This window comes from Phascolarctos cinereus, unplaced genomic scaffold (assembly GCF_003287225.1).
Source record: "Phascolarctos cinereus isolate Bilbo 61053 unplaced genomic scaffold, phaCin_HiC Scaffold_7;HRSCAF=346, whole genome shotgun sequence".
NCBI lineage: Eukaryota > Metazoa > Chordata > Mammalia > Diprotodontia > Phascolarctidae > Phascolarctos > Phascolarctos cinereus.
Genome location: NW_027556180.1, coordinates 4,328,404 through 4,355,044, shown reverse-complemented (window position 1 = coordinate 4,355,044; position 26,641 = coordinate 4,328,404). Strand labels below are relative to the sequence as shown.

The following is a 26,641-nucleotide window of genomic DNA, read 5'->3' as shown; positions in this document are numbered from 1 at the left end:
TAATGGAGGCTGCTTGAATGGCTGTCTGCCCACACTATGCCTATATGCTGGTAACAGATTAGCACACACCTGCCATCTCCCAGGACGCTTTAATCTTAATATAGTCGAGACCAGACTTCCGTCAAAAGTGAGGCTGCAGATTCACATTTGGAATTCTACTAAGAAAGTGACTAAAGCTTCCCTACCCTTTGACTCAGAGAGCCCCCCCCACCCCTGCCATACCCCAAGGAAGTCAAATCCAGCCTCATGTGCACCAAAGTACTTATTGCAGCCCCTTTTTGCAGGGTAACAAAGAACTAGAAACAGAGTAGATTGACCAAGGAATGGATAAGCAGATTGTGATACCAGAATGTGATGGACTGTTACTGGTCCATGAGGAACATGAATATGATAATCACATGGGGTGACTTAGATGAACTGATGCCCAGTGAGGTAAGAAAAACCAGGAAAATAACAAACACAATGACTGCCACAATGTAAATGGAAAGAATACACCCAAAAAATGAAACTTAGACACTGCAGTTATAATGACCAAGCTTTCCTTGAAAAAAGAGATAGAAAAATTCCCTTCCCCCTCTCCTGCAGAGGTGAAGGACTGCAGGTGGGGAACACGGCATATATGGTCAGACTCAGTTAATGTGTCGGTTAGTTTTGAGGAGCTGATCTTTTCCCTCTCTTAAAATTCTCTGTTACAAGGACTGGCCTTCTGGGGAACAGGTATAAGAGGAATTTACTTGGAAATGAAGATAATGTTACAAAAGAGGTCAGTAAATTATTTTTACTCTTCTATTTAGACTTTACATAAGAAAAGGGGACAAACAGGACATTCTTTTTTACCCAACTAAGTATATAGACCCACAAGTACAATAACAATAGCCCATAGCTAATGATGACAATCATACTAGCTCACATTTATATTGCTTTAAAGTTTGCAAGGCACTTTACACCTGTTATCTCATTTCATTTTTACAACAACCCCAGGAGAAAGGTGATATTATTTCCATTTTATAGATGAGGAAAATAAGAAAGGTTAATTGATCTGCCCAGAGTCACACAGCTAGAAAATGCCTAGTAAAGTGGAATTTGAACTCAGGTCTTCCTGACCCCAAGTCAACAGTCAATCCACTGTACCACATCAATGCCCTGCAGATGAATGTCCCTCTGAAAAAAGTTGGGATAATTCTTTAAGGGGAACCAACACCTTAAAGATCATGTGATTCTAGAACACTCAAATTCTGTTTGAAAAGTGACCAAATTAAAACTAGTCCGGTCTGTTTCTTCTAATGCTCATCCATGGCCACCCAGAAAAGTGACAGGATTCCAAAAGGATAAGGCTATTTAGGCACTGAATAACCTTTATTAGAAATAAATAACTTTCCTTGAGACTCAGTGTCTCTGTGCTGGAGGACACAGTCCCACCTGGCATCTGTTGTGTTTTCTCTTGGGAGACACTTAATTCACAGGGAAAGTTCTTTTTGATCCTTGTCTGAGGAGGGCCAAAAAACTGCACAGAATCGCATCCCTTCTCCTCCAGGTTGTACTTGATCAAAACAGATGCTTCTCCTCCGCAGGTCAATCAACAAAGCCTGGCAAGGTTTGACATGAGTCAGGTAAGGCCTGGGTTTCAAAGCCGGGTCCAGAAATGCTGCTCCGTGCTACGCCTTATGACATCACCTGTCGGAACCGGTGTTGACTCACTGTTTTCATAGGCAGGGTTGACATAGAAACCGTTTTTGCCTTCTACTGAGTAATCCATCCTATTTGTAGGGGGCCAGCTGGGGTCCTGCGCCAGCTTCCTCTGCCATTTCCGATACTGACTCTTAGAATGTACCCCCCATTTTTTCTTGATCAACAGCCAGAACGCTCGGTTCTGAAGGATGGCATCCTGCAAAGTCAAGGGCATTTATTGATACCAAAGGAGAAAATAAGCCATACTCCCCATTACCTACCCCCTTTCTCCCTCATGTGTAGCATGTCCCTCAACCACCCTTTCCCTCCTTCCTCCCTTGCCCGTGAGACCATCCACTATGCCAGCCCCTTTCTTTGGGACTGTTGCAGGAGTTCTCCCTTGAAAGACTCTCCTAAGACTAGTAGACTGCCATCCCTCCCCACCTCCTTCTCCCCTCCCCACCCCAGCTGAAATGGTCATGGAATCTCAGAGTTGGAAGACACCTCATTGGTCCAACCTGGCTAAGAACTGGCCCTAAAAATCCCTTGATGACCAGTAGTTAGCCAGCCTCTGTTTGGAGACCACTACCCCCCAAAACAACTCAATCCCTGCAGACTCTGGCCTTGCCCCACCCCACCCCACCCAAAGCGAACATGCCCAGTCTCTCCAACATCTATACATGCGGCCATCAAATACTTGAAGATAGTTCTCACTCCCACCCTGAGCCTTCTCTTCTTCTAGGCTAACCAGCCACCATTCCTTCATCCAGTCCTGACCTGGCATGGGCCCAGGGCCCTTTGATGTCCTGGGGGCCCTTCTTGTTTGGCTTTCAAGGTGTTCTTAATGAAATTTTAGGGAACACTGCTTAGGACTTCAACTTTGTAATGTCTGCTATAACACAGCCCACACTAAAAACCAAAGACAGTCTTGGTTGAGATGGAGAATTCTCTCTTCAAATCAGGCATGAAAGGGCTGTGATTGTTCTTTACCCACCCCAATCCACAAGTCTATCAACTGTTAGAAAAAGTTCGTGATCCCAAACTTTGGTAAGTTTTTACCTTCTCTAGTCCAGGTCCCAGGCTCACCATGCCGCAGCTGGGTTATGTCTACACCATGCTCCCTATAGCTCCAGCCTTCTCCTCCTCTGCCCAGAACTTAAACTCCCACCCCTGTGACCCAAGGCTCTGACTGGTGAGCTTCCACATTATCTAGTCCTGGTAGCAGTCCGTTCCTACAGTCTGGCCATTACCTTGCCTCCTCTCCCAACTCTAACTTCATTATGTGGGCTGTCTCCCCCATTAGAATATAAGCTTCTTGAGGGCAGGAATTATTTTCTTGCTTGTTTTCTATCCCCAGTACTTATCACAGTGGATGGCACATGGGAAACCTTGCTTAATTCTATTAATTCATCCTTTACTGAGAGACAGAGTTCCCTTCCTTCAGAAAACACATATTCAATCTTTGGTATCTCTTTCTTTCTTCTTTCTTTAAAAAATAAAAGTAACAAGTTTGACTTCAGAAGAACTGGAATTGAATGCTGGCTCTCCTACTAACGTACAACCTGTCTGACCTTTACCTCCCTGGGCCTCCCTTTCTTTATCTGGAAAATGAAGGGGGTTGATGAGATGACCTCTCAGTTCCCTTCCAGCTTTGAATCTCATGACCCTATGAACATTTGTCTGTGAACGGAAAAGGAAAGAATTGGGACAGACCATAGTGTGGCCATCAACTTGCGTAAGTAATGTCCCACCTTCTGAAGAGGAGATCTGGTAAAGATGGCAGTTCAGTGTCAGAGAGGCCCAATTTCCCTTTTTAAACTCTGGCTTCTGTTCCATTGTGTTGAACCATCCATGGCCATCCTAGCTCCCAATTAAATGCATGCCCATCCAGTGGGAATATTGGTACTTTGGTAATCCTGCTTTCCTTACTTCTCTGGGGAGGTTCAGCCTCTCTCCAGATAATTAGGCCTTTCCTAATTCCTAACTTGGCAGTGCTTCCCTCCCTCTTCCCCCCTCCTTCAGCCTCCATTGAAATTACTTTGCATTAACTTCATACAGATTTTTTCAGTTTATTTATCTGTGCACATCATTTCCCCAAAACAGATTGTAGGCTTTTTGAGGGTAGGAGCTATTTCATTTTTGGCTTTATATTCCAGTGCCTGCCACACAGTAAGTGCTGAATAAACATTCATTAATTGAATTAAATTGAAGTTACTCTGAGATTTTCTATTTTTTTTTTACTCCGAGATTTTCAAGAGAAGCATCCACACTCCCTAAACCTAAAATTTCAGTGAACACTTGCAGACATTTAAGGAAACTTGTTCCACAAGAACACAGACCATCGTTAAATAACTTTATAAGCTGAAACAGTCAGCAGGGAACACGGTCTTACATCTCCAACCTTTGTTTCCTTGTCCCCCAGACCCTGGGCTCACCTCCACAAAAAATGCCACACAGAAGTGGACAAGCGATGCTGCAAGAACCGAGATCCTCCACGTTGTGATTGTTGGGATGAGCTGTTCAGAAAGGGGAGCATGTCTCAAAGTTACAAGTTTGTCCCACAACAACCATTCATGTTTATGGAGTGTTTCAAGACAGAGCTATGACTAGCACAAGACCAGTGGAGCTCTGTCCCAGGCCCACCGCCACTCTAGGGGTAAGGGGGAATCCTTCCTTTGCCCAGAGACTTCATCCCCACCCATAGCTGATCTTGTTCAATGGTTCTAGCTATCCCACAACCCCCAGGGTCCTCTTATAGTGCCCCTCCACAGGGGGCCCTTTCCACCCGAGTGCAAGAATCAAGCTACTGCTCTGTGCACCCAAATGTCTGAATCCAAGGACAATTGCCATTTTTGCCACCTTGTCCTCCCTCTCTCCCAATCCCCACTTCCCACTCAACTGTTGTTAGCCCAGATGAAAAATTCCTAATTATAGTGCTGCTCTTGGGTCACAAAACATTTTGTTCAGAGCAGCCTCGCAAGGTAGGCAATGTACCTCAATTACCTCCATTTTATAATGAAATGAGGCTCAGGGTGGTTAAGTGTTGTGTTCAGGGTCACACAGCAATCTATGTAATAGATATCAGGCCTTCTAACTCCAAGACCAGTTAGCCTACTCCATTCCATATGGACTTCCTATTATACCATAAGAAACCTTATAAGATATTGTTCCTTTTATGCCTTCAAAACTGAGAAAAAAGAGCATTAGGCTGTTTTCCACAAAACAAAGCTTACTTGAAACTTGTTGCTAGAACAACCCAAGCTTGAAAAATTAGATAGTGGAATGAGTATATTTTTTATAAAAAATATTTTTCAAGTGTCTTAAATGCAAGTTTACCTGAATCTACGACTTTCATAAAAGTCCTTAATTTTTTTGCTCCCTTAAAAACACACATACACACAAAAGGAATGAGGGGTGATTAGAGATTCCCCCAGATATGGTCAAGGGAAAGTAACACCCATAAGTGCCACAAGGTGGTGGGGCAATTCTATTGTCCTTTTATCCCCACTAGCCCAGATGTGGTCAGCAGCTGTTGGCAGTCAATGACTGCTGGGGTGGCTTAGGGGGACAGGGACAACATAAGAGGCTGGCATCTCTTGGATCCTCATGCCAAGCAGCCATTTAATCCCATCCCTTCCTTCTCTTGGTCCTTCTTGGAGTCATTTCAAAGCCCTAGGTTGTTCCCTGCCTTTTTATCCAAATAGAAACATGTCCTTTATCCAACTTGTTCAATATTGTAAATGGAATAGAAGAATGAAGAATGTAAGCCTCTTGAGGGAAGGGACTATTTTATTTCTACCTTTGTATCTGCTACACCCATCAGCTGCATAGTGGATGCTCAGTACATACATGCTTGTTGAATCGAAGAATCGTTTGTGAGAGGATGGTCCAATAAAGCATTCAAGGAGAATCTAGAGGGAACTTGTCCCTCTCCATTCCCACTGTGATTACCCAGCACTACATGATTACTTCCTCCAGGACCCAGCATCTTTTTCCTAACTTATTTTGCTAAACTTCTAACTAGCCTTCCTGTCTTTCCCTACTCCATATGCCAGGACTTCAAAACTGTAAGCAGAAGATTAACCAAAAACAATCCTTTCCACTGATACATTTATTTTTCAATATCTTTTATTCTATCAGTATAATATGAGCTCCTCGCAGGCAGGGACCATTTTTTTCATTTTTGACTTTGTATCTCCAATGCCTTGTGCGATGTACTTCCATGCAGTAAGTACTTAATAAATGATTTTTAAATTTAGTTGAATTGAAATATACTATCTGCACATCACTGTGCTAGAGACATCACTCTCTGTCTCAGAAGCCTTTGATGTCTTCTGATTGCCTGTAGCACAGTCTAAGCTCCAATTCTTGGCATTCACAGCTTTCCACTGCAATCTAATCCTAAGTCCTACCTGATCTGCAGGTAGGACTCTTCTCTTCTTCTCCTCATTCTCTCTGAATCCTCCTCCTTCCCCCAATCACATATTTCTGCAATCTCATATTTCTACCTCCAAAATTTTGCTCATGCTGTTCTGGCTGTCTGGATTGTCTTTTTCTTGCTTCTTTAGCTAACCAAAATTTACACATGTGTCAAAATTTAACTTAATTTCCATTTCATTCGTGAACTTTTCCTTGAAGATTAAATGTCACTGTGATCACCCTAACCTATGAACCCCGCTGGTCTTCATTAATTACATTCAATCACTTACTACCTGTGACTATAATTGTTTGATCATTTCATATATTAACATCTTATCTTTCCAACACACCAAAGGGGAAAGCCATGCTTTATATCTCTTCAGTTTCCCCCATAATGCCTAGCACAGTCCCAGACACATAGTTGGTGCTTTTGAAACACTTGTATTAAGCCCTCTGCTTATATAAATTGTTATCCAGGTTCAGATACACTGTGGGTCAAAAACAAGAAACAAAACAAAAGAAATAAAAAACTCTGACACATAAGTACTAGCAGTAAAAATACTGTACAAAATACAATTAGTCCAGGATGTAGAATTTTGCCCTTCCATCTCACCATCACCACCACATACACAGTTATTTTTAGGAGGTTCTGTTGAATTTCCTTTCAAAATGGCAATCAGAATCTGATTTCCTGATTTATGGAGAAAGAAATTGCAGTCCAGAGGACAGAAATGATTAGTCCAAAGCCATACAACCAGTATGTAGTAGGATCAAGATTTGAATCCAGACCTGATACCTATATGATTGAATGTAAGTATTTATGAAAAGATCAAGAAATAAATAATCATTAAAGAGAATGGTGAGGTGGGGGCAGGGGGCAAGACCTAATATATAATGATAATGACTGAGCAAAGATCCTCTCACAGGTTCCTGGGATGGCCCAAGGTTTATAGCTGGGTTGAGTACTCACCTCCATTCCACTGTATATCACTGGAATGTCAGCAAATGTAATGAAAAGAGTCACACCAAGGGCAGCAAACAGCAGGAATGAAAAGAGATCTGAGGGACACAAACAGAGGTACCTGGGTTACTCTGAGAAGACCCATCATGGATATACATGGTAGAGTCAAGGACTGTTCAGTAAAGAGGTAGTCTGCACTGAGATGGCCTTTTCTTATCTTCTGGACATCATGCATGTTTTTAAATGTCTCAGGATATTTAAAAAGTGAAGATTCCTTGAGAAAGTCTTCCTAAGGAACAATTTTCAAGAAAAAAAAGTAGTAGAGAATCTGTGAAAATATGTGACATTCCAAAGCTATAAAGTCATGAGCCATTCTGCAAAAGGTAAGTGGTGAAAGAATGATAACGTATGAAAGAAGAAAGGCGCACCATCAACAACGTAGGAAAGATTGTGCCAAATTATTCATAAGAGAAAAGCAAATTAAGACAACTCTAAAATTTTACCTCACAACCATCAGATTTGCAAAGATCATAAAAGACAAATTGTCAGTGTTAGAGGAGCTGTGGGAAGACAGGAACGCAGACCGTTGGTGGCACTGTGAATTGGCCCCCCATTGTTCTGGAAACAATTTGAGATTATGTGAAAAGTCGCTAAATTGCTCATGCTCTGGAACCCAATGACTCTCCTACTGGATTTATACCCCTCCAAAAGAAATCAATGACAAAAAAAAAGTTTCCCATACATGCCAAAATATTCATATTTTTTTAGCAGCAAAAATCTGAAAATAAAATGGCTATTCACTAATTAAGGAAAGGCTGAACAAATGTCAGTGTATAAATATAATATACTGCTAAGCCACAAGTGAGGACAAATATGAGGAATTCAAAGAAACATGAAAAAAATGTAAACTTATGCGAACTGAAAAAAAAACAGAAGAGAAGAAATTACAGTTGAGCGACGTTCAAAAGGAAAATTGACTGCTTGGAGAAGTGAGTTCTGTCTGTGTGGAGGTCTTCAGGGGAGGGGCTGGAGAACTACTGGTGCATATCAGAGTGAGGATTCTTCTGTACCTATTAGTTGGACCAGATGACCACCTTTCGACTCTCAAATTCAATGATCCTATGAATTTATACTATGATTGCAATGATATAAGTGTGGAGGACACCCAAAGTCAACAGAATTCAGATCGAATACCGGTGATGGTTCCAGATGACTAAAGTGAAAGCATCCTTTCTCTCTGTTCAGACTTGGTACAATAGGAGTATGAAATGACATTTACTCTCCTATTAACAATTGATCTATCAGAGAATGTGGTTTAATGTTTTCTGTGTAGGGGGAAGTACGTAGATATTGCTTATTAGAAAAGGTTGTTATATAAAGGTCTAATACTCAAGATATATAAAAGGAATTGATTCAAATTTTATAAAACTGAGAGCTATTATTCAATAGATAAAATGGTCAAAGGATTTGAACAGGCTATTTTAAAAGAAAGAAATCTAAGCTAACAACAAATATCTTAGGGAGATGTTCCAAATCACTAAGAAATTCAAATTAAAGCATATCTGAGATTCCACCTCCCACCATTCAAACATGCAAAGATGACAAAAGTTAGAAAATAACAAATGATGGAAGAATCGTGAGGAAACTGGTACAAGTAGGGCACTGTCGATAGAGCTGTGAATTGGTCCAGCCACTTTGGAAAGCAATTTGAGCTGTATGCAAAATGTTACTAAACTGTGCATCATCTTTGACCTACCAATACCACTTAGGCTTATAACCACAAAGAAATCAGAGGAAAAACCAAAGTTCCTATTTGGGTAAAATTTTAACAGCTCTTTTTATGATAGCCAAAAATTGGAAACCAAGTAATTGTCATCCTCTTGGAGACTGGCTAAACAAATTGTGGTATTTGAATCAAACAATATGATTGTGTCATAAGAAACAATGAAACAGTTTTCAGAGGAAACTAGGAAGACCTCCAAGAACTGATGCATAGCAAAGTGAACAGAAACAGGAGAATGTTTTACACAATGACAACATTAGAGACAAAAATAACCTTGAAAGAGTTTAGGACTTTGTCAAAACAATAAGAATCCAAAATAATGAGATAAAGCATATCACTCATCTTCTGCCAAAGAGATCATAAGTCTAAAATGCAGAGACACACACATTTTGGGGCATGGCTAATGTCAGAATTTATTTGGCTGGATTATATAGTTATGGATTGAGAAGGCTTTTTTTTTCCCCAATGGTGAGAGACAAGGGGAAGGTGTAGTGGGAAGGACAGATGCATTAAAAATGCTTCTTAATTTAAAAATATATATATATATATATATATATATATATATATATATATATATATATATATATACTTTTTAAAAAGGGTGGTTGTGTCCGAATCAAAATGTACAAATACATTAAAAAAAAAATTGGTGAAGGCTGCGTCTCCCTGCCATTGAACGGTGCATTAGGATAACAGAGAATTCCTCAGTGGAAGCTTCCTGGAATTTTGTAAAAGTGGATGTACTTTGACTCTCAGGGAGCCTAACATTATCAGAGAATTCCTCAAGCACCATCTGCCTCATTTGTAATAAACTGTCCTTGCACCAGTGAGTACCACTTGACATAACTGCTTCCTTCTTGTAATGGAAATGAAACACCCCACCCCACTTTTACCTGCCAAAGTATCCCTGATTGGATGGAAAGTGGAGGGAAGGGGGGAGATGGCATTCACCTGTCCCTGAGTTCTTGCTTGATGGTTTCACCAAAGAGAAAAGTACAAGAGAACCAGCTTGAGCCACAAGTATTTATTGAACATGGATTATGTGCCTCACACTCATTCTCTCAGGTCTATCAACCCACCAGTTAATCAACAAGCCAGCTTTCAGTGCCAACCATGCCAGGTGCCATACTAGGAACTGATCATTCAAAGACAAAAGGAAGTCCATCCCGCCCCTCAAGGAAATTGTATTCTATGGGGCTGGGGTGGGAGCAGACAAGATGTACACAGGGGAAAGCCTGTGCAAAGACAAGGAGGCAAGATCAAATCATTTATGGCAAGAACAAGAGGGCCAGTTTGGCTGGACTGAAACACGTGAGAAGGGCAGGGATGCATCATCAGGTGAGAAAGGGAACTTGGCAGCTGTGAAGGACTGGAATACCCAACAGAGGAGTCTTTATTTGATCCCAGAGATACCACTGTAGTAGATACCACTGTAGTAGGGGACCACTGGAGTTGATGCAGGGTCAGATCTGTTATGGGAAAGTTGCTTTGGCAACTAAGTGAAAGATGGATTGGAGAGGAGAGAGCCTAGAAATAGAGACCAGTTAGAAGGACATTGCAATCATTAGAGTGAGAGGGCAGGAAGGCTTGCAATAAAGTGGTGAATGGTTATGAGAAATGTTGGAAAGAAAAAATGATACAATTTGGCAATAGATTGAATACAGGTGGTGATGAGTGAAAGTGAGGGGTTATGGATGGTGACAAGGTTGTGAGCTGGAGTGACTAGCTCCCTTGATAGTAATTGGGAAATTCAGAAGAGGAGCAGAATTCAGGGGAGAAGTAATTGGCTCCATTTTGCTTTTGAGATGCCTAAAAACACCCAGTTGATAGTTCAATAAGCAGGTTGGGATACTGGCCTGGAGCACAGGAGAAAGACAAGGGCTGGATCCACAGATCTGGGAGCCATCTGCAAAGCAATACCAATGGAGCCCGCGGGAGCTGAGTAGACAGCTGAAAGAGAACTCAACACTGAGTCTTGGGGACACTCACAGTTGGGGGGCATGATATGGTTGAAGATCCAGCGACAGAGACTGTGGAGCTGTGACCCTCAGGTGGCATGCACTTGCAGCCCTTCTCCAGACACACCATTCTCCTCTTAACGTCTGTTAGCTCTAGTATCTTAGCACAGTGTTTTTGTCATTTCTCAACTTTCAGCATTTCTCCACTAAAATCAATGTAGATTCTTCCTTTTAATCATTGCGAAAAGTGTATGCCAACATGTCCTAACCTAGAATTAGCAGAAATTGTATCTTGCGTAGCCTAGTCCCGGTTCTTCCACTTTCAAATTGTCTGACCTTGGACAACTCCTTGTGCCTCAGTTTCCTCATATGTAAAGTGTAGGGGCTGGACTAGACGGTCTCTGAGGGTCCTTTCGTGTCTAGAACTTTGAAGCTATAGTGGCATCAAACCTGCAGAAGGTTGTGCAACCTTCATCGCCATCTATTGGTGGAACTCTAGAATTGCTATTTTAAAAGCCTTCCTGAGGACCCAACCCGCAGGGGGAGAAACTAGGCAGGCAGCGAGTCCATGAGTCCCCGAATAGCCCTTGAGCCCCTTTCTTACAACGTGGTGTGGAAGGAAGCCTTTCCATTCTTCTTGTCTACAACTGTGTGGAGCAGACAGACAGGGTCTCCCATTATCAATGGTCTCCCCCAAAGGAAGCTGGGAAAGACCTGAGCGCCCCTGGACTTCTAGGACACTGCTGATGCCAGGCTGCTAGGACTTGGAACTCGCATTCATTCAGACCCCAGGAGCCTCGCTCTTCCCCGGTACATATTCTGCCACAATTGAAATGAACCGTGCGTGCTTCTACGGCAGCCAATCATCATTACTGATTTCCATTCCATCAAATCAAAGTTGTGCCTGTTGTTGGAGGGGACGACACACGTGGGTCGTCTTGGCGGATGGCTTCCTGGGCGGGCCTCCTTAATACAGCTGTCAGCACAAGTGATTGGTTAATCACAGAGGTCCCTGTAATGAGGAGCCACAGAGTCAATACACGTTGATTAAGCATCTACTGTGCTAAGTGCTACAGGTGCAAAAAGAGACAAAGACTCCCTTCGAGGAGCTCACAATCTAACGAGGGAGGAAACAAGCAAACATGCTCACAAACAAGTAGAAACAGGATGAATAAAAATAATTAAGAGAAGGAAGGCACAGAATCAAGAGGGGTTGGGAATGTCTTCCTGCAGAAGACAGGACTTTAGCTGGACTTAAAGGAAGTCAGGGAAGCCAAGAGGCAGAGATGAGGAGGGAGACGTTCCAAGCACGAGGGACAGAGAGAAAATGCCCAGAGCTGAGAGATGGGACAGAGCTTGTTCTTGGGACAGCCAGGAGACCTGTGTCACGAATCAAAGGGTACATGTTGAGGAGTAAGGTGTAAAAAGACTGGCAAGGTAGGAGGGGATTAGGTTAAAAAGGGGTTTTGTACTGAACTTGGAGGTGATAGGGAACCACTAGGGTTCATTGAGTAGAGGGATGACATGGTTGGACTTGAGCTTTAGGAAATCACTTTGGTAGCTGAACAAAGGATGGACTGGAATGGGGAGAGACTTCAGTCAGGCAGACCCTCCCTCCCTCAGCAGTTATTGAAACGGTCTAGGTGTGAGGAGAGCACAGGACAGGTGTTGCAGAGGTGAAATAGACAAGAGATGCTGCAGAGATGAAATTGGCAAGAGACATCATAAAGATGAAATCGACAACAGATTATGCAGAGGTGACATTGACAAGCCTTGGCACCATATCAGATATGAAAGATGGTGAGAGATAGTAAGGAGTCCAGGATGACTCCTAGATTGGGAGCCTGAAGGTCTGGGAGCACAGCAATAGGGAAAGTAGGAGGGGGAGAGGGTTTAGGGGAAAAGGGAATGAGTGCTGTTTTGGACATTTGGAGTTCAAGACGTCTGAAAGGCAGCTGCAGATGCAAGATTGGAGATCAGCAGAGAGGTTGGTCCAGGATTTGAAAATCATCAGCAGACAGACAGTAATTAAATCCATGGGAGCCAATGAGATCACTGGGTAATTGAACAAGGAAGCCTAACTGAGAAATGATGCGGCACAGTGGAAGTAAAGCTGGATCTGGGGTGAAAGGAACTGGATTTAGATGAACACCTCTGACCTTGGGCAAGTCACTTCCCTCTGAGCATCAGTTCCTCCTTTGAAAACTGAAAGGCTGGACCAGATGACCTCAAAGATCACTCCCATCTCTGTAGCTATAATCCACGATCACCTTGTCTATTAACCTACAAATCTCCCCACTCACCAAAAATTCTCCAGGGGACGGAGATTCTACATCCTCATTTCCAATTTTAACAGCAACTCCTGCTTTAAAAAAAATCTTCCTTCTATTCAGTACAAATCCCCTATTTCCTCTGCGGCTGACTACAGATGAGGTGGTCCACTAAGCATTTGCAGAATGAACATTTTACAATAATAATGGTAATAGCCGGCATTTATAAAGCACTGAAGTTTTGCAAAGCACTTTATATCCATTATTTCATGTTAGCCTCACAACAGTCCTGTGAGGAGGTAGTATTATCCCCATTTTACAGATAAGGAAACAGAGGCTCAGAAAGTTTACATGTTTCGAGTGATATCCCTAATTCCCCTTTAACTAACTCATACTGAATGATTTTGTTTTGCTTTCGTATTTATTCCATTTATATTTATAGATTCACTTGTCCCCCTGACAAGTCCTCGAGATGCTCAGCGATTGTCTCACTCTTAGTCTCTGTGACCCCAGAATCCAGCCCTGGCCCTGTCTGGCATGTAAGAGGCACTTAACACATGTTTGTTGATGCAGTGATGCTTGACTGACTCACCCGCGTTTCACAGCTAGCCAGTTTCAGGGGAGGGACACTAATCTAACCCTTCCCTGACTGGAAATGAAGAGTCCTTCCTTTTAAACCAACAAACCCGACAGCTGATCTGTACATGCCTTCAGTGGGACAGACATATGGAGCAGCTGGGGGCTTGCCCCAAGCCACCCATCTCTTGCCTATATGTCCTTGTGACTTTTATAAGCTAGAGAAGGTTGGGGTATATTATTATTATTATCATCATCATTATTATTAATCTCACATTCATTTAATTCTTTTTGTTTTAGGAACTACACATGTATGTATGAATGTGTGTGTGTGTGAGTGTGTGTGTGTGAAATTTTGTCCCTACCACAACCCTGAAGGGTAAATGCCATTAGTCCCATTTTACAGATGAGTAAACTGAGGCTGAGAAAAGCGACGTGTCTTACATAGGGTCACAAAGTTGGCATTGCTTAAGGGTAGGATACAAACTCTGGTCTTTCTGATTTCAAGTCCAAGACTCTAACCTCACCTTACCAGACTTCGTTCTACCTTCTGGCCTAAAGAAGCAGACTCATAAATCTTACTTTCCAACCTCTTATTCATCAAATAGCTTCCCCCTGAGATCTCACACTTTCAACATCACTTGTGAGGCGTGAAGCCCCGAGCTAGATCCAGAGCTCTTGTCTGGATTTCACCAGTGTAACGTGCCTTCCACCCCCCCGCCCCCATCATGGCTCCAGTCACCATCTCTATAATTTTCCAAACCCAAATACCTCACCCTGACTACTGCATTTGGGTGCTGTTTCTCCCTTGGGGCCAGGACTATTGATTGTGTATCCATATCCAGATAGCTTAGTATAGTATTTGGCACAGAGTAAGCAAGTCACAAGTGTTCATTAATGCATTCATTCATTCATGACCTGGGGACAAGATGCCCCTCATGGCTGGAGGAACCCCTTGGCTTGTTGACATTCTGCTCCTTCAAGGCCCAGCTTAGCTGACATCTGTTCCGTGAGAACTTTGCCCCAATGACCCTTCCCTCTTCCAGTCTCTCAGGTCACTTTGACCATTCTTACTTAATCACTTCTTAATTGTAGTAAAGTAATTTGTGCATGTCTCATGCCCATACAAGATTGCAAGCTCCTAGAGGGCAAGAATGACCTCTGGTTTTGTCTTTGCATACCCAGCAACTGGAAGAGAGCCTTTAATAAAGTAAATATTTGGTGAGTGTTTCCAAAATTAAATTGAATTGTGGAATGAGAGGATTGCCACACCAAATCAGTGGCTCAAGCCCACAAACTCAATGCTGACTGCTCATCCACGTTTTATTATTTTAGAAAGTCTGTCTGTCTTTCTGTCCGCATGGGCCCTGCTGGGTTCCAGGCTCTGGTGTAGGACTTTATGCTCAGGAAGACTTTACTGCCACTAGGTCTTACCTGAATGGGAAGACTCCCAGACGGCCATCTGAACCCATTAAGATGCTCATGCCTACTGCTTTACACACAGTAGATGCCCAGTAAGTGTTCATGGAGTTTAATTTAGCTCTTACAAGAATTAAACAAAATAAAACATTTTTACCCAAGCAAGAATGATGTCAGCTGCTTTTGGTGAATCATCGGAGCAGAGCTTACACATTTAGCTGCATTACGAGCACCTTCTAACCCAGAGTTTCTTTATTCTTGTTTTGTGTCCTGGAGCCTGTTGCCAGCCAGTGTGGGAAAGCCTTCTTGGAGTAATGTTTATAAATGCATAAAAGTCATAAAAGTGCAGCAGAAGTCAATTCTACTGAAATATAGTTACTAAATATATGCAGACAGACACATACATGTATACATACTTACATATATATTTAAAACAAGATCACAGACCACAGGTTAAGAGCCCTTGACCTAATGAGTTCATCACTCTATGTACTTCGCAGCAGTATCTTGTTTTTGAATCACTAGGGGTTTGATATAGTCAATCAATTATGAATGTGGCCACAGAGAGGTTGGTGCTTAGGGGCTTCTATCCTGCCTTTGGGACCTATCCTTTCTGGAGGTCAGTAACTCAGTTATTATAAGAACTAAACGCTCTGACTGGCTCATCTCTACTGTCTTCTCAGCTCTGAAGTTCCATGGTTTTCCCAAATGAGGCCAGGCCCACCTGACCATTCAAAGAAGGCTAAGATTCACGGGGGGGCCATAATGATCACTGGAATTCAGTGATCCTCATAGAAAGTTCCTATCATTAAGTCAAGCGCAGTAAAAGGTGCATGCATGTGTATGTGCACGTGTGTGTATGTGCATGTGTGCGTGCGTGTGTATGTGTAGAGGGCATAGGTTGTAGGCGTTGACATGACTTCTCTTCCAGTTTGCTGAGACTCAGGTGAGGAGAGGACCCTGGTGAATTCTCTAAAAGAAGCCCACTTGGACGCAGATACTCACAGTTGGTGTAGACAGGCTTTCGGAATGGCTTCCCCTTTGAGAAGATGAAGGCCACAGTGATGCAGTTGAGGGTTGTAATGGGCCACAGTGTGGTACTCTCAAAACTCAGGACGGAATTCGAAGTCAGAGTCCCATTCCCCATCGTCAAGTTTCCATCCACACTGGCATCAGAGAAGGAATCACTTCGGTTGGCCAAGAAGCACTGGCTGCAAAGAAGCACCAGCATTTAAGGGGACTTTCTTTCTAATCTTATCTGACTGGGGGGATGGGACTGGTAGTAAGAACAGTCTGAGTCTCGTTATGTGGTTAGGGGAGGTCTTCCTGAATACCGAGGCTGAGTTAATCATACAACCAGTAAGTGCCCAAGAATGGCGCTAGGCAGTGGAGACCAAGACTGAAAAGGCTCAGAAAGGTTTGGTAACTGACCCATCATCCCATCGCTGGTGAGGAAACACAGGTCCACTCTGTCTCGCACATTGACATTTTGCCAAAATATGGTTTCCCGGGCATCCAGTTCTGAGCACAAAATGTCCATAAAGCCCCAGCAGTTTGGGCTCTTTGTCCAGCACCTGCTCACCATGCAGGGATGCCCTTTGGCACCTTGTTTGATTGATCATCAGCCCTCTTCTTCAGTCAAAAATCAACAAGCATTTATTAAACGCTTGCCTGGCGCCAGGCACTGTCCTAGGCACAGGAGAACAAGCGAAGAAGCGATCCTCGCCCTCCAGGAGTGTATATTTTATTAAGAGAACCAACATGTGCACACACTTGTGTGTGCCACATAAGTACATAGAAATAACACAAGAGTTATGTTAATCTCAGTGCTGTATAAATGGACATGGATCCTTCTCTATCCTTTTTAGAATGTAAGTACCTAATGGGAAGCGATAGAGTCAGTCTTTGAACTTGCATTCCCAATGCCTGGCACACACTAGGTGCTCACTAAGTACTTATCGATTAAATTGGCTAAATGCAAATAAGTGAGGACGCGCCAGCCATGGGGGCCGTACAAGAGCAAGATGAGTGTTGAGTGGTGGGACCACAGGGGCACAGGCAGGGGAGCAGAATTCTGCTGGATTTACTCTCAGACTGCAGGCAAGGCAGGATTATACACCTACTCATCTTCTTATCCACGTGAATCAAGGCAGGGCAGAAGGCAGCCTTTGTTGTCTGGTGTTTATTACTGCATGGTGAGAGAAATACTCCTGTCACAGTCACCGGGTTTGCATGGCTGCTGACAAAAGACAACGACTCTCTCCTCCCAGGGAGATTCTCCTGTATGAAGCTGCTTGCCTTCCCCAGCAATATTGCAGAGAGAAGGCTTGGAAGGGGGGTCAGCCTTCAGCTAGCCTGCTGAGAAACAGAAGGAAGAAGAGCGGGGAGTGGGGGAAGGAGGAAGAGGCTGGCCAACAGAGGAAGCTTTGATTCTCCTCCAAACACACCTAATAAAGTGGGGCCATCTTTCCTTTTTGGTCCACAAAGCTTCCTTGCTCCGAGAGGGCCTTCTCACTCTATTAGCAGGAAGAGAAGCCTCCCCTCCACTCTCTCTGTGCTTTCAAAAGCATCAAAGAACTCCATCTGAAGCAGAAGCACCAAGCGTGACTAGTGCCAGAACTGTGCTTCCATCCCACCTGACGTCATCATCTAAAGTCAAAGAAAGGAGGAGCAGGCCACCGGAGCCCAGACAACTTGGCAGAGCACCTGGTTAATGGAATGGAAGAGCCCCGGCCTGGTCCCTCCCCAAGGAAGGGAGGAGAGCAAGGAAAGGCTTGGCAGGGCGCAAGGATAACCAGTAGCTTGGAAAAATGCAAAGGAATTTGGTTGCCATGGCAGCTTAAAGACGTAGTGGAGAAGCAAACAGAATAAGGATTTAATGAGAAGTAATGGACCTTGTGAGAAAAGGAAAATGGTCCCTGTGCAAATGGAGATGGTCTGGATAATAACAAAGGCAGTCACAAAAGCCAGGAGGAGCTTCTGTAATTGATCAGACTTGTGCTCTCATGTGGGTAGGGATCCCCTAGCAGAGACCCCTGAACCCCCTCCTCTAAGGCAGGCCAGTGGCCAGAACCACCTGCTGGGTCAGACAAGCAGCAGGGAGCAGGTCTTCCCAGCTCAGAGCTGGTTCTCTGTCCTCTAGAGCATGCTGCTCCCCATTGTGCTTGGATAGACCAAAAGCTCACAGGGCATCTCTAGTTATTACAGTATGATATAGTCTCTATCCAGAAAGAAGCAATTATGGGGTGCCCAGGAGGTGCTGCACATCGTGCTGGGCCCTGGTGACACAAAGACAAGACAAAACCATGCCGGTGCTGTCCAGCATGGCACAGTGGTACAGTGTGCAATGCCACGCTTGTACAGCTCAGTGAGGTTTGGAACATGAGCGTGGTGATAGCAAATAGCCACAGCTGGAAGGTTTGGAAGGGGCCTGACAAGCAATATCTCATTTGATCAAGGTAGGTGCTATTATTATCCCCATTTTACAGAAGAGGAAACTGAGGGAGACAGAAGTTAAAAGACTTGCTCAGCTAGCCTCTGATACAAGATTCAAACTCAGGTCTTCCTGCCTCCAAGTACAATGCTAGCCACTAGCCACCTTGCTGTCTCAGGAGGATATACAAGAGCAGTTCCCAAAGTGTGATTCATGGGCACTCAGAGAACCCTTCAGGGGGTCAGAAGGTCAAAGTCATTTTCACAATAATAATAAGATGCTTTAATTTCTAATACAATAAAATAGCTATAACCCATATTAACAAAAGCACTTTGGTGGTGGTGGTGTCCACCATGATTTTAAAGAGGCTTCGGAGATCCAAAAGTTTGAGAACCACTAATACATGGCATGGGATGGGATAGGATAGGATAAGATGGGATGGGATGGGGTGGGGTGGGATGGGATGGGATGGGATGGGATGGGATGGGTGGGGTGGGATGGGATGGGATGGGGTGGGGTGGGATGGGATGGGATGGGATGGGGTGGGATGGGATAGGGTGGGATGGGATGGAGTGGGATAGAGTGGGATAGGGTAGGATGGAGTCAGATAGTACTATATGCATGGTACAGGAGAGGAGAGAAGTGGGATAAACTAGAATGTCGCATAGCATTACACTGTATTGGAGAGCACAGTGTGGTGGGCTGACTACAATGTCATACAATGGAGTGTACAGGATGGCAGAGCATTACATTTTAGTATCATATAGCATAGTACCTTATTATAATGCTATGTTTTACAGTACTGTAGAGTACTACCCTACATATAATACTGTGCAGTATGGTACAATATTATACTATATTATACGGTACTGTATTATTTTAAGATGTGAATAAGCTTAAGTTATATGTAAAGAAGCTTTTCTTGAGAGAGAAAGTTGTTAAATACAGAAACAGGAGCCAGTAGGGTTGATAACTGGTGGAAAGGATGCTGTAGAAAGGGCTAGCTAGGTGGCACCGAGCCTGAGATCAGAGAGACTCATCTTCCCGAGTTCAAATCTGGCTTCAGACACTTACTAGCTATGTCACCCTGGGCAAGTCATTTCACCCTGTTTGTCTCAGTTTCCTTGTCTGTCAAATGAGCTGAATAAGGAAATAGCAAACTAGTATCTTTGCCAAGAAAACACCAAATGGGGTCACAGAGCAAACATGACTGAAAAAATAGCTGAAAATGTTGTAGAAGCTTTTTCTATGAGTTCTTTGATAATAAGACAGACTCTCATCTTTCTAAGATAATTAAGGGCCACATCTATGAGACATGAGATGACAGATTCTTGATGGAATTTTATGTTTTACGCACATTTTTGCCCCCTCCAGCTTCCCTTGAATTGATGCCCCGTGCAGCCTCACCTGTACCGTTGTACCTCACAGTACCAAGGCTGCTGCTTCACAAAAAGGAAAGCCCATATCTGCACAATGCCCGAAAAACAGGCATTCAGAAAGACAGAGAGCAGCAGGGGGGGCGAGATGAGCTGTCCAGCAGGTCGGTACGGAGCCAGCTTTGGGTATGCGTGAGTGGAGCTCACTGAAAAAAAAAAGGCCACAGTTATTCCTGCTTTACATGCTCACACTGTGAGGACACCACCCAGAGAGTGTTTGTTTTCATCTCTACAAGTATCCAAACCCGGAGCAATCCTCTGGGGCCTGAGGCCTGATCTAGAAATAAGAAAGAAAGGCTTAAAAATTGCCCCAGCATTCAATAGGAAGCTGTATGGCCCCAGGCCGAATTTTGAAGTGCACCTTGGAGGCAGTCCCAATGAGGCTGACCCTTGAAACAGCAGTATTTTCTGTACTGATGGCTGCGGATGACATCTTGGAAGAGATAACTGAGGGGACGCTTCATTCTGCGTGAAATGCAAAGTTACATGGAGTCCCCCTTGACTGTCTTCTGGATCTGTCCTTAGAACATACGTGTACATATATATACATGCGAATGTGTCTATGACCTCATATGTGTATATGTAAACACATTATTGCTAAGGATGTTTTAAATAATCAATTATCAGTCTGTGAGGCTGTGTGGCATGGAGAATAAAGAACCAGCCTTAGAGTCAAGATGATCTGGGTTCAAATTCCACCACTAGTGAGAATTGTCTGGGTGAATTTGGACAAATCACTTACCCTTTCAATATCCCCAAGTAACTCTCTAAGACAAAACCAAAACAAATTGCTGGTGTGCATTGGTAGCTAGAGTTTCTTTCACCCAGATTTTTCTATGTTGATGAAATCAGCCCAAAATGAAACAAACAGCCCACTACATTCCATTGTGGCAGAAAGAGAAGCCTAAGGTCTTGAGGGCGTCACAAGTAGAGCCCAAACTTGGGTCGATTCTCCATGAAGCTAGAAAGGGACCGTTTGAGTCTGCAGGCTCAGCTGCAGACTTTGTGGCTCTGGTTTTAGCATCAGCCCATGTCCAGTCAGACATAAGATGCTCCTCGTCAGAAGGCTGGTCAGTGGAGGATGACTTTTCATATTTCAAAAACTGTCAACACAAGTCCAAAGGGGCTGGTATCTACATCTCTAATGGCAATGCAAATACTAAAGGCATTAGAGGGCCAAGGTGCTGAGAGCAAGAAAGGATCTTAGAGGCTTCTCATTTGACAGGGGGGTAAGCTGAGGCCCAGATATGTGAAATGCATTGTCTTCAGTAGTAAGCATCAGACCCAGGATTCCAACCTATATCTTCCAGTTCCCAAGCCAGCTCATTTTCCATGAAATCTGGCTGCTCATAGGACTTCTGACACATGAAAGTAGTTTCAGAATGGGTCTTTGGGGGATGGACCCAGAAAAGAGCTCAGAGAAGGCTCAGTTATGACAGTGTGTCTGAGATGCCCCAGGGAGTGGGAAGCAGGCAGGACTGGGGGTAGAATCCAGTCTGCTGGATGGTGAAACTCATCGATCCAACTCTCTTCTTTCCCCCTACAACGTTCCCAAAGGCTCCTCTGGTCCACAACTGCAGCAACATTCTCCATAGTAGGTGCTTAATAAATATTTAATTGAATTCGCTTGCATTGGTATATCCAATATATCCAATAATCCACTTGCGTTGGCTATAACTGAAATCGAATCTGTGACGTTGCTCCTACATTGGGAGCTGGAAGGAGTCTTAGCTGAAATCTGAATCCTTCTCCTTGCCAATGGCCTCCCAGAGCAGAGACCGCAGAAGTCGGTTTGGTCACCTTCCTTCTCGATGTCCCTGACCTATCCTGATGGCCAGGAACCAGGCATGACTTTGTGAACACTAGAAGTGCAGAGGCACTGGTCCAAACAGCCAACACATGTTGGAGGGCCGTTATTTGCCCATATCCAGGGTGTCTCTTTGAATGATTGAGGTTTTCCTAATACAGTGACTATCCTTAGTGGAATTTCCTGAAAGCCAGTCTTTTACTAGCCCCATCCCAGGGCTCCCCAACAACCTATGTCACTGTCTCTCCACTTACCAGACGAATGGCCCTGAGGACATCAAACCCCCTCAGTCTCCGTTTCCTCCTCTTTAAAATGAAGGCATTGAACCCCATTTCCTCTGAGAGTCCTTCTGGCTCTGGGGCCAACACATGAGGACCCTTTCCTTATTGGGCATCAAAAGACAGAGAAATTTGCAGGCTGGAAACCCTGGTGACAGCAATTTCTCTTTTAATCATACTCCCTCAAGAATGGGAAGTGTTTTCCTTTAGCCCAGGTAGTCAACATCAGGCTGCCCATTATGTAGGAAATATTAGAAATGACTCACTCTAGGCCTCTTCCCATCCAGCCTCCATTGAGACTGGATTGCGACATGATGTCTAGCCAGGGTGAGGCCACACTAGTGGTGAAAAGGTCAAAAGGTCAGATAATCTGTGGGTGAGTATCAATCCCAGGACCCCAGGATCACAGAGATAAAGCTAGAAGTGACTTTCTAGGTCACTAAACCCTACCCTTTGGCTGGCAGATGAGGGAAAAAGTGATTTGCCCAGGGTCCTCTAGCTAGTAAGTGTAGGATGCAGGGTTTGACCTCAGCTCTCCTTGACTCCAGGTCCAGGATTCTACTCACCAAAATGTGCTGCCTCTGTAAGGAGCTTCGACAGAATTACAGACCTAAAGAGCTAGGAGGGAGCTGAGATATCAGAAGACCATAGACTTACAGCTGCAGGAGACCTTCAAAGTTATCTCATTAACCTTTGAATTTACACATAAAAAAAAAAAACCCTGAAACTCAGAGAGGTGAGCAGACCTTTCCTGGGTAATAGATTATAGGCAGCAGAGTCAGGATTCAAACCCAGGTTCTGGGAGCCAGTGAATGGTGCTTCCACTTTGCCATGTTGCCTGACTCCTCATATAGCCTGACCCCAGAGGCCCAGACAGGGAAAGGGTGTGTGCCTGGTCACATTACTAGTGCCTATCAGAGGGGAACTAGGCCTTGGGCCTCCTGAATCTCCTCCCAGTCCCCTTCCTATACCTCTGACTCCTGTCTGGTCTGACCACTGTGCTCAGCAGCCCCTCTAGATGGTCTGCAGAATGCAGTAAAAGAGAGGAGAGCAGGAAAGGACAGTGACAGGTGGAGAAGGCTTTCTCTCCTCTCTACATCAGTGTTATTTTGACTTTTAAATTTTATTGGCCCTGGTCAGAGATTCATCGTGCAAACCCCCTTTGGGTAGCCAGAACCATGGCACCCAGATTATTAATGAAAACATGGGTCCTGGTAATATTAATGCTGTACATTGAAAGCAAACTTTTCTGGATTATGACCAGACATTTCCATCTCATAAACCCAAACTTATAGCACCCCAGCCCCTCTAGGACAGCAGGACAGTCCATCTCTGGGTTCTTACAATAAATGGCTGATGTCAGCCTCTCGTGTTTTAAGATACTGTTTGAGAACCTCTGGGGAACTCAGGCCTTCTGTTGTCTGATGACGGATTTCTTACTTGGTGTCTTCATATTCATGGGCAAAGAAAGCCTGGCCCAAAGAGAAAGCCTCTTCTCTCTTCTCTGTTCAGTCACTCTTCTCCCTTACTAAGGAACAACATCAAATCCCAGGGAAGTGGATTAGAAAACCTCCAAGAAAGCCAGTGATCCTACGGAGCCCAGGCCGTGCCCCGTCGGCCAACGTCACCCAAGGCAGGCTAGATCACAGAAGTCTTCCCCCTCCTTCCTCATTTCTAGGTTTCATGAGATTCTGGTGCGATGTCCCAGTGGGTCAACACCTGACAGCCAGAGGCGGCCCTAGGCTGGACAGACCCTCCTGTTCTCTTTCTAAATCAGTGGCCTGTCAGCAGGAGACATTCCAAAGGTCCCGTCTGAGCCTGCCTGGGAAGCACCGCAGGCTGAAGGAGCTGGCAGCAGACATGTTGGCACACAGTGGTTCTATCTGTTCTCCTTCCTCTCAGAGCCCTCATTTGCACACAGTCTTCTGTGTGCTGGATTTGGTCCTCCCTCCCACCTAGAGAGAAGGCTGAAACGCCAATAGGCAAGAGCCACGCCCTCCCTCGGCTTCATTAAGAGGCTTACTTGTTAGACACACCATCAGGGTGATGGCCACGTCCTGCATGAGGTACTGGTAGTTCCCAAAAAGTTGCAACTGCTAAAAGAGAAGAAAAATATAGTTATCCATACTGCGGCTGAGGAAGGTGAGGAGTCCTGGTGGCAGCCTGACGGGAGGGGGAGCTTGGACACAGGATGTCTGGGATCAGTGAAGTGGGAGAAAGATACCCAAAATAACACATCACAGGTCAGCTGGCCGAGGCCTGGGGGTGGGGGGAGGTGTCTGTCCACCTGGGGGGAAGGGCATGGTAATTAATGGCCTTCCCTATTTCCATGAGGCAGCAGGAGCAAAGACATTTTCTGCCAGATACTAAGTCACAAAATCTGAGTTGGACAGGCTGCCTGGTCAGACTCTTACTGAATTACACCCTTGTGTGTGCTTGTATGTTTGTGCATATGTGATTAGTATATATATGTGGAGGGTTCACCTGTATATGGGTATCTAAGTGTGCATGAATGGTGTAGGTATGACTACATGGATGTATATGCATGTATATGTGGATGTCTATATGTGGACTGGAGAGTGCATGTGTGTATATGTATGTGGTATGTGTGTGTATGTGGTGTGTATGTGTATGTGTGTGTGTGTGTGTGTGTGTGTGTGTGTGTGTGTGTGTGCAGGGTCGGAGAAGTGGTGAGGCTCCCAAGAAACATAAACCACCTTCATTCCTTCCTTCTCTGCCTTGGGTAGCCCTGGCATAGACAAAGATCTCCCTAACCCTTCCCCTGCACGTGTCTGCCTTGGTAATAAAAGCCCAGCAGAGGTTGAGGCCCCAAATCTCCACTCTTACCCCACCATCTGACCAGAGACAGAACAATCCCCGCCAGGATGCAGGCTTCTCAGACTGAGGATAATGGGGACCATGGCAGTAGGCATTTTTTCTAAGTGATTTTCTCAGGGCGAGGCTTCTCCAAGATAACTCCAATCCCAGGGAGGCAAGAAAAGCAATCTCAGACTCCAAAGGAAAGCTTAGGTTTGGGAAAGTCACTTTGTGACTCTGAAGATTTCTTGGGGCAGACGCCAAAGCCACTTTCTTCTCTCTTTGTCATCTCCTCCTCTTCCTCCTCCTCCTTCTCCATGATGTCCTGGTGGGGCTGACATCTGCCTCCAGGGTTGAATTTCACCAAACCTGGTCCAATCCAGCCAGCATTTATAAAGCACCTACTATGTGCCAGGCATGTTCTAGAAACTCGGAATACAAAGACCAAAACAAACCAGAACCTGGCCTGGACCTGGAGCCAGGGAAACCTGAGCTGCCATCTCACTTCAGACACTTGGTAGCTATGATGTTGGGCACATCCCTTACCTTCACAAGCTTAGATTCCTCATTTGTAAATAAGGATAATAATAGCAGCTTCTTCACAGAGTTGGGGTGAGTACCTACTAAGACCACAGGCATAGGGTCTATGTCAGATAAGAAAGGGCTATATAAACAAACACTAGATATTCGCATTATTATGATGATAAATGAGTAAAAACTTCACCAGTCACAGCTGTGGGGACCAGAGTGCCCTGGGCCAGCCTTCACCTAATACATGAGGACAAGGTGACTCAGAGAGGCCAGGCCTCCAGATGTCTGCCCAAAATCCCAGCATCCCTGAGGAGCTGAATTCACTGTATTTCCAGCTCTTTCGTCTTACAAGGAGAGCTCATCCCAGCTTCACCAAGCACCGTTTGGCTGACACTTACCTGCAGCCCCCCATTCATATGAAATGTCAGCAAAGGTATGTCTGTGCCAGTCGGTGCACACACACATGTGTTTGGACCTGACTTGAAATTGTGTTAATATAGGAAACTCCTGAATGTGACCTCTCGTGATCTAATGTGATCTAGTGGATAGAGGAACAGCCTTGGAATGAGGAAGTCCTAGGTTCCAGTTCTACTTCTGACACATTCTAGCTGTGGGACCCTGGGTAAGTTGAGGACTTTCTCAGTGCCTAAGAAAATAAGATGATAAGTTTCAGAGAAGGTTCTGGTCTAGCTTGGTAGAGAGTGTGTGTTTTTAAGGTAGTACACACAATGTAATAACCATTTAGAAGAAATGGTTTTTGACTCATACCCAATAAAGCAGAGATGTGCCAATGAGCTGAATTACTCCATACATGGTTAGGTATTTAAACACTCCGAAGGAAGAAACCAAAGCAGCTCGTCCTTCCCTATTCATGAAGAAAAATTAAAAAAAAAATGCATGTGGTTAATGTTAATGTCTTCTCCCAGGGTCCTTTTTAATTTTTGTAGAAATCAGGCTAAAACTTTTAGTGACTTGGTGGTCTGATATTGAAATGTCTCAGCTATCCACTTCCAACCAGATATTTATTACCTTTTTAACGGAATTTTACTACGTTCCATCTCCCCTCACCACGTCTCTGCACTGGCTGTCCCCGACGCCTTGTTACCTCCACCTCATAGAGCCATTCTCTTCCTTTCAGCTGCAGCTCTGGTACCAGCACACAAGAAGCCTTCCAAATCCCCCTCAGGGCTGGGCCCTCCCTCCCAAATGACCTTATATTTACACCTTTGTGTGTGTTACCCATCAGTTCAGATATGAGAGGGAGATCTCCTTCCTCATGTTTCTT

At 44.3% G+C, this 26,641-nt stretch overlaps 1 protein-coding gene across 3 annotated transcripts in view; it reads right to left on the bottom strand.

The window, feature by feature from the left end:
* Positions 1-763: 763 nt before the first annotated feature.
* ATP13A5 (ATPase 13A5) overlaps positions 764-26,641 on the bottom strand; it is a 111,671-nt gene continuing 85,793 nt past the window's right edge. Inside the window, exons 24-30 of one of the 3 annotated variants that reach the window (XM_020964642.2) lie at positions 26,125-26,221; positions 24,032-24,104; positions 19,895-20,069; positions 16,060-16,265; positions 7,058-7,146; positions 4,104-4,184; positions 764-1,885 (exon numbers count right to left, since the gene is read on the bottom strand). In XM_020964642.2, coding sequence (XP_020820301.1) covers positions 1,625-1,885; positions 4,104-4,184; positions 7,058-7,146; positions 16,060-16,265; positions 19,895-20,069; positions 24,032-24,104; positions 26,125-26,221 — 982 coding nt within the window. In that variant the 3' untranslated portion in view covers positions 764-1,624. Of the gene's footprint in view, positions 1,886-4,103; positions 4,185-7,057; positions 7,147-10,820; positions 11,802-16,059; positions 16,266-17,177; positions 17,413-19,894; positions 20,070-24,031; positions 24,105-26,124; positions 26,222-26,641 lie in introns of those variants that run through there. The other 2 variants (XR_002320364.2, XR_013483439.1) reach the window with 2 other exon arrangements.